Genomic DNA, 15,198 nt, shown 5'->3' with positions numbered 1-15,198 from the left:
TTTTTTTTTTTTGCTCATCCTTCTTGATCCACCTCCTACGTTGTTTTTCTGGGTAGCCTTCCTTTTGCCAGATCCTCCTCCCTTGGTGAAACCAGCTGTGCTAAGCACAGTAACTCTGATAGTTCTTTTTCTGTCTTCCTCTCTCGCTGGATGCTGACTTCTTGAGAATGAGGCTTTGTTTGTAATCTTTTGACTCTGTACCTATATCCCAGCGCACCATAGGCCGCCCATGCCCCCGTACCCCAGAGCCACACTGACACTAACCAATGGACTTTGCTTTCTAGCAGATCGCAAAAGCTTCTGCACAATCCACAGCACAGGCTATTTGAAAAGCTGGCCACCCACAAAGATGGGGCTGGATGAAGACAATGAACCAGACAACGAGGGGTGTAATCTCAGCTGCCTCGTCGCAATAGGACGACTGCACTCTCACGTGGTTCCACAGCCGGTGAACGGGGAGATCAGGGTGAAATCTCTGGAATACGTTTCTCGGCATGCAATAGACGGGAAGTTTGTTTTTGTAGACCAGAGGTAAGAGTCTGCGTGTTACCCTTGAACGATAATAACAGTAGAGGATTTTCAACTCTGAGTAAAGCAGAGAAGACTCGGCTGTTGGCTGGGTTTCCTAAGAATGAAAAGAGAGAAGGAAGTGATGGGGAGCTCTGCTAACAAATGAGACCTATAAGAAAAGCATCATCATAAATACCGCAGTCTTACCTGTGTCATTCTCTGGCACGTAGAGACGGTTAAGTAGAGTGGTTTGATGTCCACAGCCAAGAGAGAAATAGTAGCCATAGCATGCTATCTGAACGTATGCAGTGTTGTTCCGGGACCATGGCTGTGATTGGAATTCTGAAACGGAGGACTTGAAAAAGATTATGTGGTCCTGAGCTGTCCCGTACAGTAGTCACTGGCTATGGTAATCGCCTGTGGCTGGTCCAGTTCAAATGAAATCAGTTAAACTTAAACATTAAATTCCTCAGGCTCACGAGCCCCGTGTGGCTAATGGCACACATGTGGGACGTTTCCATCCTCACAGAAAGTTCTGTTGGACGACACTGATCTTGTCCAGTCGCATTTTCTATGGAAGAAGAAGTGAGGCCCAGCCTGAAGACTGGCCTCCTCCAGGACGCACACTAACTGGCCGTAGACCTGGGCTAAGAACACAGAGGTCCCAGCTTCCACTGCTGTCCGCTGCCTCCTTAAGAATAGTCACAGACTAATACTTTTTCTGGCTACTAGAAATAATCACTAAATGCTGGAATAGAAGACAGCATTTTTCAAGGTTCTTGTGGCCCCTGCTGCTAGAGCTGCTGGAGTTTGGTTACCCTGATAAAAAGTAGGCAGTAAATGGAGGAGTTTTGTACTGGGGTTTTGATTTCTACCACATTTCTATTTAATATAGTTATCATTTTTAAATGTCCTAAGATTAGATTTCTTGTGATAACATAGGCCCTCTGGAAATCCACCCAGCTTTGACCTTGTTCTCATTGGCTGTAGCAGGGTTCATCCACTGCAGAGATGTTGTTCATTGTCTGAATGGATTTTCCTTTTTTGTTTAAATATTCCCTTCTAGGGCAACAGCTATTTTGGCATATTTACCACAAGAACTTCTAGGCACATCATGTTACGAATATTTTCACCAAGATGACATAGGACATCTTGCAGAATGTCATAGGCAAGGTAAGCTGGGCTGTACAAAAGGTCTTAAGTTTAAAGTGTTCCCCTGTTTCTAGACTAGTCCACATAACCGTCCAGAGAAATCTGCCCCCAGTGACGTGGGAGTCAGTGAGACCAGGAGGCTTGAGGCAGAAACATCTGTGAGGAGAGGAAGCTGACGCTCCCAGACCCTATGTATCCCCTTACAGACAGCCCACCCCTGACTGCCTAGCAGTTCTCTGTACATAGGCCAGGGCAGTTCTGGGAGGCATCCCTTGTTCAGTAGTTTTACCTGGACCCCGTAAAGATTTAGTGTGGCCCATATTTCACGTGTGGCCGGGCCATGAATGTAGCCTTCTCAGAGAGAAAGCAGTATTGACCCCTTCCTTTATTTCATCATCGCCTGGGCTGGTTCATTCACCTCAGACATGCACTTCCAAAGAAGACCCTTTGTGCCACCTCCCCTGTCCTGCTTCAGGCCCTTGTGCCCACCTCCTAATTGTGACAGACTCCTAACAGGCCTCCCTGCTCCCTTCTGCCCCAGTCCACCTTCTGTCTTCCATAGTTACCTGTTTGTCCCCCGATAGATCGATCCTGATGTCCTGTCCCTGCTTCAAGCCCGCCCTCAGACTCCCAGCCCAAATGTCCTTGACCGGCCCGGCCACCTCCTCACCCCGCCTCCCTGCTGGCAGAGGCCCAGGGCTCCAGCCACACTGATAATCTCACTGTCCCATCCCCGCCCCAGGCCCTACCCCTCCTCGGCACTGCTGCATTCCTCTCCCCCTACCCCCACACACACTCATCCCTCAAGGCTCTGATCTGCTCTGCAGAGCTGCCTCATTCCTCTCCTGAGGACAGGGCATAGCCTGTCCCCTATCCCCAGAGCACACGAAGGTGCTCGGTACACGTTTGCTACATAAAATTACAGATTTGAGTAGGTGAGTGACTTCTCTGGATTCAGGGGTCCTAAAGATGCTGCACCGCCCTAGGGTTTTGTGGTGGGGAGAGGACACGGGCCTTCTCGTTCGTGGGTGTTCATAGCTAATTCCAACTGGATGTCTGTCATGCAGTCAGGCATTTCCTGGGGCCTTCATTTCATACACTCTGAAAAACGGGCAGGTTCACAAAAGGCTCTGACTCAGCGCCCTCAGAAAGAGCCCCTTCTCTCCAGGGCCGGCGCGCTCCGCTTATTGAAGGGTGGGGGCACCAGGGCCAGGGCACACTTAGGATTCGGTGAGCTTAATACGCTGCTCTGAGGAAACAAGAATGTTCATGGGTTCTTTGCATTTTCAGTTTTACAGACGAGAGAAAAGATTACGACTAATTGCTATAAGTTTAAAATCAAAGATGGTTCTTTCATCACACTGCGGAGTCGATGGTTCAGTTTCATGAACCCTTGGACCAAGGAAGTAGAATACATTGTCTCAACCAACACTGTTGTTTTGTAAGTGGTTTTCCTATAATCAGAAGTCCCCTCGCTTCAAAGGAGACATGCCTTGGGTTCCTTACCTGGGAAAGCGGGTGCAGGCAGCAGCCAGTGTCACGTCATTTAATGCCACCGTGCTAATCTCTTGGGAAGTCTCAGGACTGGCAGAGCCAGAAGGGTCGTTAACAAAGGACGAGCTGCAGGTCTCATACCACACAGGCCCCTGCTTGTGGAATCGCTCCCGGAAACAGCAACATTTCCTTCCCGAAAAAGCAATCAACCTCCGTCTTCTCAGGCCCTGCACACTGGGCGTCCACTGTCCTCTGGAGGGAGGGGTCGGCAGTTCACGAAAGGCTCACACTGGCCTTGGCTGAGGGTGGGTGGGTACCCGTGCCCGCCAGGCTGGTGGCCCGAGCACTGGCAGCTGGAACGCCACCTCAAAAGCTGCCACCTGCTAGGTGAGCAGAGAAGGGAAGGACCTCCTCTTTGGACAGGACTGCTCCCCACATCTTTCCCCGTGGTGTCCATACCCCCACCTGTGGTTAGAGCTGAGTGAGGGGTCCGGCTGGGTGCACTGCAGGCCGGCAGGAGAGGAGGCCCTGTAGCAGAGGTTGCTACAGTCACCACCTCTGCTGGACTGCGTCCCACATGACCCAGGAGGCCCAGGCAGGCAGTGAGGCCACAGGCCGGGGTGCTGTCCACCGTGGTATCAGACAGCGAGGAGACCTGTTGAGCCACTCAGACAGACACTTCATTTTCTGGCCTGTCCAGGTCCAGAGTGGACACCGGACACTTCGGCCAAGGTGAAAGGTGCACGGTTCTGAGCAGGCCTGACTCACATTTCCTTATTGCTGGGATGTTTACAGAGCCAACGTCCTGGAAGGCGGGGACCCAGCCTTCCCGCAGCTCACGGCGTCCCCCCACAGCATGGACAGCATGCTGCCCTCCGGAGAAGGTAACTGCACAGCCGGGCATCGGGGCCAACAGACTTTCCCCCCAAGGACTCGGGGTCCCCAGCCACCATATTGTGTGGAACAAGGGAGGCCTCGAGGGGATAAGCACTAAGGACTCTGTCACTTCACTTTCGCTGTTGAGCCTGGAATACCGGGAACTCGTTTTTGCCTTTCCTGAGGCTGCCTGGACCCTGGAAGCCCTTGAAATAGCAAAGTCCTTGCTCCTCTTGTGCTTTTCCTCCCTTTGTGTCGCCCGGTCGCTGTGATGTGCAGTGCTCTTTGATGACTGTCCCTGGTTCCTGTGGTGGCAGGAGGGTGTCTGTTAGCACCTGGTGTGGGCCATCCCCAGCGGGGCTCCCTGCCAGGGCTCGGTCTTGACCCCTGCTCTCTGCACTCGATGCCACCTCTTTTGGGATCACCTCTGCTTGCATGGCTTCAGTCCCCGCCTCTCTCCATGGATGACTCCTACATCTGGTCTCCCTCCTGAGCTTCCAGATCTGTCTCTCCAACTGCCTCCTGGAAAGAAGCACCTGGAGCCCCACAGGCACCTGAAATGCAGCACATCCAAACTGGTTCTCTGCGCTCCCCCATCTGGTTGGTTAAGCCGGGAACCTTGACTCCTCCCTGGCCCGCATTCTATCCAAACATGAAATCCCGTCCCTCTGTCTCTTAAACCTCTCCACTTGGCCCGCCTCATGTGTTGCCTGGATTATGGGAGATTACTTCCTGGCCGTCTCGCTCTCCCCGGCCCCGCCCTCGTCCGTCCTCCACTATAATTCATTCTCCATGCAGTGGCCCTTCTAATAACTCACATCGAAGTCAGTGCCTTTTCTGTGTAAAGGCCTTTGGGACTCTTTGTCCCCTGTGGATCTGTCCACATCTGTTAGTGTGGGTTCTAAGACCCTCCGCGATCGGGTTGGCACCGCCTCTTCTGTTTCATCTCTCAGGGCTTCGTCATCATTCATGTCGAATGTCTTGTAGCAGTCCCCAAGTTCTGTCCTGCCTCTCTGCTCTCACGTGTATCGGTGGCTGTGCCTGGAATGGTTCCCCCTCCTTTCCTCTCTGCCAAGCTAATTTATTCTCCTCTGTCAAGACGCAGCTCAGAGTTAAACTCTTCCAGGAAGCTGCACCTGGGCCTGGATGAGTTATTGCCTCATACCGTGTTTCCCCAAAAATGAGACCTAACCGGAAAATAAGCCCTAGCATGATTTTTTCAGGATGACATCCCATGAACATAAGCCCTAATGAGTCTTGGAGCAAACTTTAATATATAAAACCTTAATATATTTTCGGGGAAACATGGTACTTCGTGTCAAGCTTATCCCACTTTGCTCCAGCCATTGTCCGTCCTGTCTGTCTGTCTCCCCGTTAGACTGGGAGTTCCCTGAGGGCAGGGATGAGGACTGTTTCTGCGCGGCACAGTGGTACTCAGTCACTATGAACTAGATGCGTCATGCCAACGCTTTGGCCTCTGAACCTGGAAGGAAATCTGAGCCTTTTCCTGCCAAGCTATGGCTCTAATGTCCCTCAAGGCAAAACCCTACGGTTGAACTTCAAGTGGATTATGGGATGAACTTGTTTTAACACGTAATAGCATTTCTTCCTCAGTTTCCCCTCTTCTCACTCTCAGGTTCCTTTGTTGTAGGTGGTCCAAAGAGGACCCACCCCACTGTTCCAGGGATTCCAGGGGGAACCAGGGCTGGAGCAGGAAAAATAGGTCGAATGATTGCTGAGGAAATCATGGAAATCCACAGGCAAGTAACGTCTCTAGTTGTTCCCTTAAACCAGTGGTTCTCAACCCAGGGCACCCCCTTCCTCACCCCTCTCTTTCTTCCCCACCCCCCCTCCTCCGCCCCCCCAACACCGGATGTTTTGTGATGTTTTGTGATGTTTAGAGAGATTTTTGGTTGTCACAACTGGGTGGGTGGTTGCTGCTAAACATCCCTGTATAGAGACCAGGGATGCTGCTTGCTAAGCATCCTCCAGTACACAGGACAGCCTCCTCCCCGCCCCACCCCAACAAAAAATTTTCCAGTCCAAAATGTCAGTAGTACCGAGATTGAGCAATCCTGCCTTAAATAGAGGTTAAACACAAACAGTCCAGAGCTAAACGGAACTTTTTAGGAGGCTCAACTTTCTTATGACTTCGTATATGACTCAAGGAGCTTCTCGGGAGGATGCGTGAACACTGACATTCCAAGACTGCAGGAGTAGAGCTGTGGAATGCCAGCGATCTGGGCCTTAACAAGCGTCAGCTTCTTCTAATAAAAAAGCTGCCTGGGATTGTAATAGAAACCAAGCACATCAGTAGTGGTAGCTCCCTTGGGCAGGGCTTCTTTTCCATATGAAACAGAAGGGGGGGGGGGTGGCCGGTTAGCTCAGTTGGCTTGAGCACGGTGCTCAACACCAAGGTTGCCGGTTCAATCCCACGTGGGCCACTGTGAGCTGCATCCTCCTTAAAAAAAAAAAGAGAAGGGGAAGCAATTTACCTGGGTTCGAGTCCTGTCCTCTATTCGGCTGTACTTAGGAGATTCACTGAACTTCCTGGTCTCTGTTGACTTAAGCCATGAAAGGGAGGCAATCTCTCTCCCAAAGATTGCTTTAGGATTGGGAGAGAACTCAGGAAAGTTCATATAGTGAGTGCTCAAACATGGTTCATCAAATCTAAGTCTGTAAGAGCAGTCATTGAGAGGGAAGTAGTTCTTATAAGTCCATTTGAATCTGGGGAGGGGACAGGGCAGCAGCCCGGTCCTTAGGAGTGCAGACTTAACGGAACGTAACCCTGGGAAAGGGAACAGTGACTGCTGTTCTTCGCTGCCACTGGATTCTCTCAGGAGAAGTGGAGGCTGGCCGTGTCTTCTCGTTGGCTGTACAGGGGCTCTTATCCCAGTGGGTAGAGGTTCTGTTCCCGCTGTTGAGGAATGATGGACACGGCTGTTTGAGTCTACCTTAGAAAGGAGATGGCGGGTGGTGAGCAGTGGCAATCAGGTTCTGATCAGCCACGACACTCCCTGTGCTTGGCTGGACACCACCCAAGAACCATGTAATAGTCCTTCACCTCAAGGATCTTACAATTGTTGAGAAGTCTACTTTTTAAGAGACAAAATGGAGCGTGCATGAGCTGAAGCAAGGAAGGGAGGAAGGGTTTCAACTTGGTCCAAGCTTGGGTTTGTGATGGTGTTTGTTCTAGAAAATAGTGGGCATGTGAGTGGCATATGCAGGGTGGTCAAGAGGCAGGCCACCGAACTGGAAAGAAAGCCTCTTCGTAGGAAGGAGCCACAGAGCTGTGATGGGAGAGTGCTAAGCCTCCTCAGAAATTATGCTGAAAAGTTCAGCCTGGAAGAAAATTGTAAGACCCCATTCATTGTAGGATGCTGAACAGGTGTCCAAATGTGTTCATAAGCATTATCGAAGCTGGACTGGAGTAGGAAGAGATGAAAGGGAGCACGCTTAATAACCCAGGAACAAGGCCTCTCCTACAGTGGTTTTAGCCAAAAGAGAAATCAGTAATTTAAGGACTTGAAGATAAAACAAGAAACGATGAAAAGGCAAGTCCAAGATAGGGAACCTGGGAAAATAGTGGTTTCGTAGACATAAGGAAAGGTCGGAGATACTCAGCAACTTTTCAGTCAGCAATTCGTAGCCGTCCGTGTGCGCCGAGTGCACGGTGTATCACTGTATCCTGCTGTCGAGGAGCTTAGGATCCAGGAGAGAGGTTTGTTCACTCACACATCTACAGAACTAGGCAGTACAGGCCAAACGCCAAAAGACTGCTGGGCCGTGGAGGGGGCCCCAGGGGACCCAGAAGCTGCATCCATCCAGGTAGGAGCTAAGAGCGGGCAGTCACACAGCTGCCATGTACTCTACCTGAACTCTAGCTTCAGTGCCAGGCCATGGCTTCCTTTCCTGAAGTCCTTAGCCTGACAAGTTTATGTGGATGTACAGCTCTAAGTCTGTCCTTCTGTAAGCCTGCTGTGCTGAGAACTATGCCAGCTGACAAGGGCCCGGATCCATTTTCCATCACCTGGTGCCTGAGAAGACGACGACGACTAGACGATTGATACCACCACCTACGATTGCACAGCTCCTTTCCAGGTGTGGCTGAGCCTTCATTTCCTAAGAGCATTCACTAGCTAAACAGTGTTTGTAGAGAAGAGGATAAACTATCTGCTGTGGATTCTAGCTCAAGGTATCAAAGATAGAGACTAAACTTCTCAAGTCCTCTCCAACTATGAGATCTGGATTCTGTGAGGAAATGAAACTGGCCACTTGCTTGAAATTCGAACCTGAATTCCAAACCCTCATCCAAGGGCTTTGTCAGCGAGATGCTTGACTGCAGGGTCTGCATTCCACATCAGGGGCCGATGGGATACATCCAGTTCACTACCTGTTTTTGTAAATAAAGTTTTATTGGAACACAGTTACACCCATCATTTACGTATTGTCTATGGCTGCTTTCAAGCTACAATGGCAGAGTCAAGTAATTGTGACGCAGTAGCTACTATCTGGCTCCTTACAGAAAACGTTTGTCAGTCCCTAGTCTAGATCTTCATCCTTCTTCTCACCCCCATCCCTCAACAAAACACACATACTCCACTGACAAAACGGCAAGGCAATGTAACCCCTCTTTTCTCTGACAGGATAAGAGGGTCATCACCTTCCAGCTGTGGCTCCAGCCCACTGAACATCACAAGTACACCTCCCCCTGATGCCTGTTCTCCAGGAGGCAAGAAGGTAAGATAATCTGATGACTCTTAGACTGAGGCCTGTCTTAATCTGGAGAGCATCTTGCCCAAGTTCTGGAATGTTGGGGTGAGAGTACAGAATTACAATTGTGGTTGCTGAAACAAGTGGACACTTTTTTCCTCCTTGAAGGATATGCATCCGTGCGAGGCTAGGTACCGAGCGTAGTGACAGAACTAAGGTGGCTTGCAGACATCCTTAGAGGATTCTTTCTGCGTGAGTGGGGGAAGGCAGGAAGAGATTAAAGAATGGGGAGCTATCGGTCCATTGCGTCGAGAGAACAATTCACAAGCTCCTGTGGGAGAAAGATTAGTGAGTACCACACATAGAAAACTATCTAGTTCTCTGCCAGTTTGCAAGGGAGAAAATACCATTAGTGTCTAGTGCAGACGTGGAAACAGCGGTGCTTTGGAAGGCAAGCCACGCTTTTGCAGTTACAGCGTACTTGGGGATCTGCCACCTCGGTTTCCTGTGATGTGACAGCATGGGTTCAAGCAGTTTACCAATCGTCAGCGCTAATGAAGAGCCAGACTGCACTATAAATAGGCTTAGAAACCACTCATCTCTTTCATTTTTGCCGGAGAACTTGCAAGCCTAGGCCCATGTTAACTGTAACTCATAAACCTATGTATAGTGCTTGATGATGACAATAGGTTAGGATGCCCCAAGGGCCAGCATCTTTACACATATAGCCTTCCTTCCCCTATGTCCCAAAACATACAGAGAAAGATCAGTGATTTACGTAGACGGGACTCCTAGGGCACAAACTGTATCAAAAGCAGGACAAAGGTTTTCAAAACTGGGCTGTTCAGAGGCTCAGGTTACCAGAGCCTCTGTGGTGCCGCCAGGTGGGATGGGGGCAGAGCCAGCTGGTGAGAAGAAAGGGTAAGGTCAGGACTCCTGCTTCTTCTACCAGGTCAGCTTTACTTCTATTTTATATATGAACTTCTGTAAAAGTTTCTGTTTGAAGTAAGGTTTTGCTCCTCGTACAAAAGGTTTCAAAGTCAGTAAATGAATGGGTAAGAGCATGGTCAAAATAAGATAGACTTGGGTTTGAAGCCTGGCTTTGCCATATGCTACCTCTGATCCTGTACAATTTCTAAGCCCTAGTTTTCTTGATAATGGAGTTAACACAGATTGGGACAGCTAGCATCTTTGCATATGAACTCCCGTTATGAGATAATATGTGAACGTGTCTGGCCTTTGTTAATGACTCAGAAAATAGCATCGATAGATGGTCTGGGCTGTGTACACCCCTCTACTGCCTGCCTGCAGCCTGTGCTCTCATACCCCCAGGTCCTTCCTTCATATTGGATCCACTATCTCCTTAGGGTGGTCTCCACTTCTCTACTTCTCAATTCAACTTTTAGGCACTTGATTTCCTGGTATTACCAAGAATCCTACTATTATGTTTGGTAAGGTTATACACTCCAGTATAATGCTTAAATATTACTCAGGGAACTTTCCTATACATTGTCTTATCCTCACAACTTCATAGGTGACAAAATCCGGCTCCCAAGTGTTAAATGATTAGCCCAGCATTTGTTACCAAGTATGGTTCCAAACTAAGTTCAGGTCTCTTGACTTCTGATTCTTTTCACACCAAACAACCGCCAGAGATGTAAGAGTGTCTTCTGCATCAGAAAGCCCCAAGTATTTTTAAAGCATTTATGAAAAAATTTTCCTTTGGGCTTGTAACAGTGGGTCTGGGAGAAGAAATTCTGAATGCATTCTTGAGTCCTTAGCAGCAGGACTTGTAAGACCAGCCTAAACAAGATGGAGTTAAAAATGACAGCAGCATTACACAGTACACCGAAGCCACAATGCTTCTTCCAGCCCTTCCCAGCCACTTTCAAATTTGGCAGGTCCAAAAATGAGCTGTTTAGTCCCTCAGTTGTTTTAGTCAGGGTTAACTAAAAGGGGGAGGCTCAGTGAGCTGCGTAGGTGGCGGGCGAGTCTGGGCATCCAGAGGCGCTGAGGCAGGTTCAAATAAAGCAGCAGTTCCCTAAGTGCCATCTGTGCTCTTTGTTAGGGGGAAGGGGGACCAAGATCCTTTCAGGGCTCTGCGAAGTCCAAACTATTTTCATAATGATGCTAGAACATTATTTTTCTCATTGTGTTGATATGTGAACCAATACCACAAAAGCAATGTTGGGATAAAACTGCCGATGTTTTTGCAAAAATCAGATCAGTGGCACCAAACTATACTAGTAGTCATATTTTTCACCGCCATAAACTCGCAATAAAAATTTTAAAGACACTTTCATTTAAGAATGTCCTTAATGAAGCAGTAAAAAAATCAACTGCTTTTATATTAAAAAAAATCCTTGCATAAATCTTTCTAATATTGTTACAAAATGGGAAGTATACGTAAAGCGCCGGTGCTGAGTATCGAAGTCTGGTTACCTCAGGGAAAAGCACCTGTGTGACTGTTTATGAGCTCAATGAACTGCTTTTTTCAGAGGACACCATTTTTACTACCGTGTTTCCCCGAAAATAAGACCTAGCCGAACCATCAGCTCTAATGCATCTTTTGGAGACGCATTTAAAAATTAATATAAGACCCGGTCTTACTTTAGTATAAGACCGGGTCTTATATTAATTTTTGCTCCAAAAGACGCATTAGAACTGATGGTCCGGCTAGGTCTTATTTTCGGGGAAACACGGTATTGCAAACTATGTTATTCAGGCTTGGGTATTTAGCATACATTTTTTTTGAAAATGAATGAAATGAATCTAACTTCACAGAAAACAACTGACAGTATTTGTTGCCAATGATGAAATTTTAGCTTTCAAGCAAAATTTAGAATTTTTGCAAAACTTTTATCTGTTCCTTTGAGCTTGACAGCTTTCTGAAACTTAAAAGATATTTCTGATGATATGGGTTACTATTAACAGTGGTGTTGTTTTGATGCTGTATAATGAAATATGTCAGCATTTGGAAGATCTGAATAACTCAGTGAACCAATATTTTCCAAATGACCAATGTAAGATGTTTTAAAATCATACAAAGGTAAAAGATCCATGCTAAGTGCCAAGATATACCAATGAATTTTAACGTAACAGTACAAAAATTTCATTGATAATGGTTTCAGATTCCACACTGCAGCTAACCTTTTGAGAAATTTCCACTTGTTGAGTTTTGATGTAATATCAAAGAAAAATACCCCAATTATTTGAAAAAGCAATGAAAATATACGTCCTTTTTCCGACTACATATCTATGGGAAACCAAATTTCCTTCATATACTACAATCAAACAACATAGCTATGCAGACTAAATGGAAAATATGAGAATCCAGTTAAATTCTAAGCCAGACATTTGATTCTTTTTTAATGTAAAATGACACCTCTAATTTTTTCATTGTTTTGGGAAAGTTATTTTTCATTAAAATTCTATTTGTTAATAGGTTTATATTTTTAAAATGTGTTGGGTTTAACTTCAAATATAGTAAATATTGATACGTACAGCCTACAGAAACAAGTTCTTTGAAGTCCTCTATCTTGAACTGCAGAGATAAACTTGTAGTGCCACCTACTGGCCAGGCCTGAAATTACTGCCTCTCCCAAAATCCAAGCAGCTACCACACTTGTTTCCTCACCTACATCCAAAACTCAAAATGCTTCTCAAAGCCTTTTCTATAATGTGACTCAGCCAGGGGAAGGAGGCTGGGAGCAGACAGAAGGAGAGTTCCGCTGCTGAGCAGTGATAATGCTTCCCAGTGGCCTCGCTTAAGAACTGAAACCGCTGGCTACTGAAGTCGGCACCTGTGGGATAACGGGAGAGAGATTGACTTCTAGCGTTTCGTTGCTCATTTGTGACTCCTCAGAGCTGTCTCTCTTCAGTTTGTTAACAAGCGCTTATTTCTTCTTCAGCCACATGTGTGGCTATAAGTTTTACTCCCTCCCAGGGGACCTGCCTGGCCGGGCTCATGGAGGTTTCCGCCTTGTGAGCGAGAGCCGAGGTAACTGAATGCTCTAGGGATTTGACTCAGCCTTTCAGTTGCCTGTGTCGGCCGAACCTAATGAAGAGAATAGTTTTGGGGAGAGTTTTTTCCCTGTACTGTAACCATTCTTAACAGTTCTTGTTTGAAATCACCTAATAGGAGACTGGAAGCTATTCGAAGCTCCCCCCCCCCACCCTTCCTCCTTTCAACTGCTTCATTTTCTTGGTGACACTGCATATGAGACTTACTGAAAATGTTGGTAATGTGCAAACTTCACTTTTGTTTGTAGATTTTAAACGGAGGGACTCCAGACATTCCTTCCAGTGGCCTACTACCAGGGCAGGCTCAGGAGAACCCAGGTTATCCGTATTCTGACAGTTCTTCTATTCTCGGTAAGTGGCACTCTTACTCATTTATGTTGCAGGGAGCTTGCAAACATCTGGCACGAAGTTAGTTTTAATAACACGAGTATACCAAACATGCTAGTTCTAGATAAATTTGGTAAGAACAAAGTAAAGGTTTAAAATTTGTCTTACCAAAAGGTTTAAAAGTTGAGTTTCATCACTGAATTCTGGTGAAAGGTCCAAGTTTATGTGGGAACTCGGGGAGACTGTGGCAGCCTGGACAGTAGGCTTTCTCCCACCACTTGGGACATAATCTCTTCAAAGGAAAAGCAGATGAAAGTTCAGAGATCAAGCCCAGAAGGGTGATCAGTAAGCATTTCAGAGGGTTTTCAGAGTTATTGAGCGATGAAGAGTTTGCTTCTCTCGTCCCACCCATCTTTTTATCTTTCTAGATCTTTTTTCCTAATCTCTACCTTCCTATTTTTCTTTCCTTCTGTAACTCTATCCTTGTATTGGTTATATAATATCAGATTAAAATGAGATCAACTCAAATGCTTTTACTCTTTAATGAACTTGAAGCACTGTTTCTCAAAAGTGGTTTCTTCCCCCTGAAAAATTCCAAAGTTAGAAACAATACGGCAGCGGCAGCGCAGCCCCAAAGGTAGCCTCTCAGCCTTCTCCCTCGACTGTCCAGTACAGCTTACGAAAAGTGCGCGTAGGAACGGCTCACAAAAGGCAGACACACTGTGCTGTTACCTCCAACCAGGCTTCCTCTTCTCCCACAGGCGATAACCCTCACATAGGCATAGACATGATAGACAACGATCAAGGCTCCAGCAGTCCCAGCAACGACGAAGCAGCAATGGCGGTCATAATGAGCCTCTTGGAAGCGGACGCTGGGCTGGGTGGCCCTGTGGACTTCAGTGACTTGCCGTGGCCGCTGTAAACACTACATGTTGCTTTGGCAACACTACAGTATCAAAGTGCATTACTGGTGGAGTTTTACAGTCTGTGAAGCTTACTGGGTAAGGAGAGAACAGCTTTTATGTGCTGTCTTCATAAAAGCCATCTCAGAGCCATTGATACAAGTCAATCTTACTATGTGTAACTTCAGACAAGTGGAACTAAGCCTGCTCCAGTGTTTCCTCATCATTGATTATTGGGCTAGCTGTGAATAGCTTGCATTAATTGTATATTTTGGATTCTGTTTGTGTTGAATTTTTTAATCATTGTGCACAGAAGCATCATTGGTAGCTTTTATATGCAAATGGTCATTTCAGATGTATGGTGTTTTTACACTACAAAGAAGTCCCCCGTGTGGATATTTCTTATACTAATTGTATCATAAAGCTGTTTATTCTTCCTTGTAAGAATCCTTTACTATAAATATGGGTTAAAGTATAATGTATTAGACAGTTAAATATTTTTAATAAATGTTTCCCTTGTTCTATAAATACTGTTCACATTTCAAATAATTAGAAAACAAATCTGCTCCAGGGCTGGATCACCAATTTCCTACAGTGAGTCTCAAGGACGACCCATGCCAGTAACATTTATGCCTTTCTGGCCTTCCTAACAAGTCTGGGACTGACATAGTTTCCCTGTGTTAAAAGCTTGGCTGTATTGTTAAAATAGTTAATCTCCAAATTGTTACAATTTTAATTTCTGAGAACAAAGATGTTACTGTTTAAAGACAAAATTCAAATCCTCTGAAATTACAAATGCAAGATTAGATGTAACAAATTGGCTTCTCTACAACTCTACTACTCCTCAATTGTATGGCTTCTAACATTATGTGACCCAGACCTAAATACTTTGATTCCTTCTTAAACTGGGCCACAGAATATTAAAAAATAGTGTTTGTATGAATAATATGCTAAGCAGAGCAGCAGAGTATAATGGAAAAAGCCCCGAACCAGTGTCAGAAATTGGCTCTGAAAATTAGGGTTACAGTATGACCTAGCAAAGATATTTCACCATTCACATCAGGTGGAACTAGAAAATATTCTCTTTTCAGATCTAACATTGTTTGGAATTATAGTATTTTATAATTAGTAAGGAATCTAAGTGCCTCACCACACATATATGAAATTGGAGTTCCTTGAGCTACTGTTTTCTAGTTACAAG

The 15,198-nt window shown here is 46.4% G+C and overlaps 1 protein-coding gene and 1 long non-coding RNA gene across 10 annotated transcripts in view; one reads left to right on the top strand and one right to left on the bottom strand.

Moving 5' to 3' along the window:
- The window catches only part of BMAL1 (basic helix-loop-helix ARNT like 1), a 98,422-nt gene extending 83,274 nt beyond the window's left edge, over window positions 1-15,148 (top strand). For 4 of the 9 annotated variants that reach the window (XM_033119374.1, XM_033119372.1, XM_033119376.1 and 1 more), the window contains 8 exons: window positions 285-531; window positions 1,577-1,683; window positions 2,953-3,103; window positions 3,952-4,040; window positions 5,684-5,792; window positions 8,679-8,772; window positions 13,017-13,119; window positions 13,857-15,148. In XM_033119374.1, coding sequence (XP_032975265.1) covers window positions 285-531; window positions 1,577-1,683; window positions 2,953-3,103; window positions 3,952-4,040; window positions 5,684-5,792; window positions 8,679-8,772; window positions 13,017-13,119; window positions 13,857-14,017 — 1,061 coding nt within the window. In that variant the 3' untranslated portion in view covers window positions 14,018-15,148. The remainder of the gene's footprint in view (window positions 1-284; window positions 532-1,576; window positions 1,684-2,952; window positions 3,104-3,951; window positions 4,041-5,683; window positions 5,793-8,678; window positions 8,773-13,016; window positions 13,120-13,856) is intronic. The other 5 variants (XM_033119375.1, XM_033119373.1, XM_033119379.1 and 2 more) reach the window with 3 other exon arrangements.
- LOC117029964 (uncharacterized) lies at window positions 505-3,945 on the bottom strand. The gene is made up of 3 exons (XR_004424318.1): window positions 3,169-3,945; window positions 718-852; window positions 505-625 (listed from the first exon to the last, which is right to left on the bottom strand). It is a non-coding gene; the product is annotated as an uncharacterized LOC117029964 (long non-coding RNA).
- Window positions 15,149-15,198: the final 50 nt, after the last annotated feature.

The sequence above is a fragment of the Rhinolophus ferrumequinum genome, chromosome 11 (genome assembly GCF_004115265.2).
Source record: "Rhinolophus ferrumequinum isolate MPI-CBG mRhiFer1 chromosome 11, mRhiFer1_v1.p, whole genome shotgun sequence".
NCBI lineage: Eukaryota > Metazoa > Chordata > Mammalia > Chiroptera > Rhinolophidae > Rhinolophus > Rhinolophus ferrumequinum.
The sequence above is the reverse complement of the archived record's forward strand: the minus strand, read 5'-3'. Positions and strand labels throughout refer to the sequence as shown.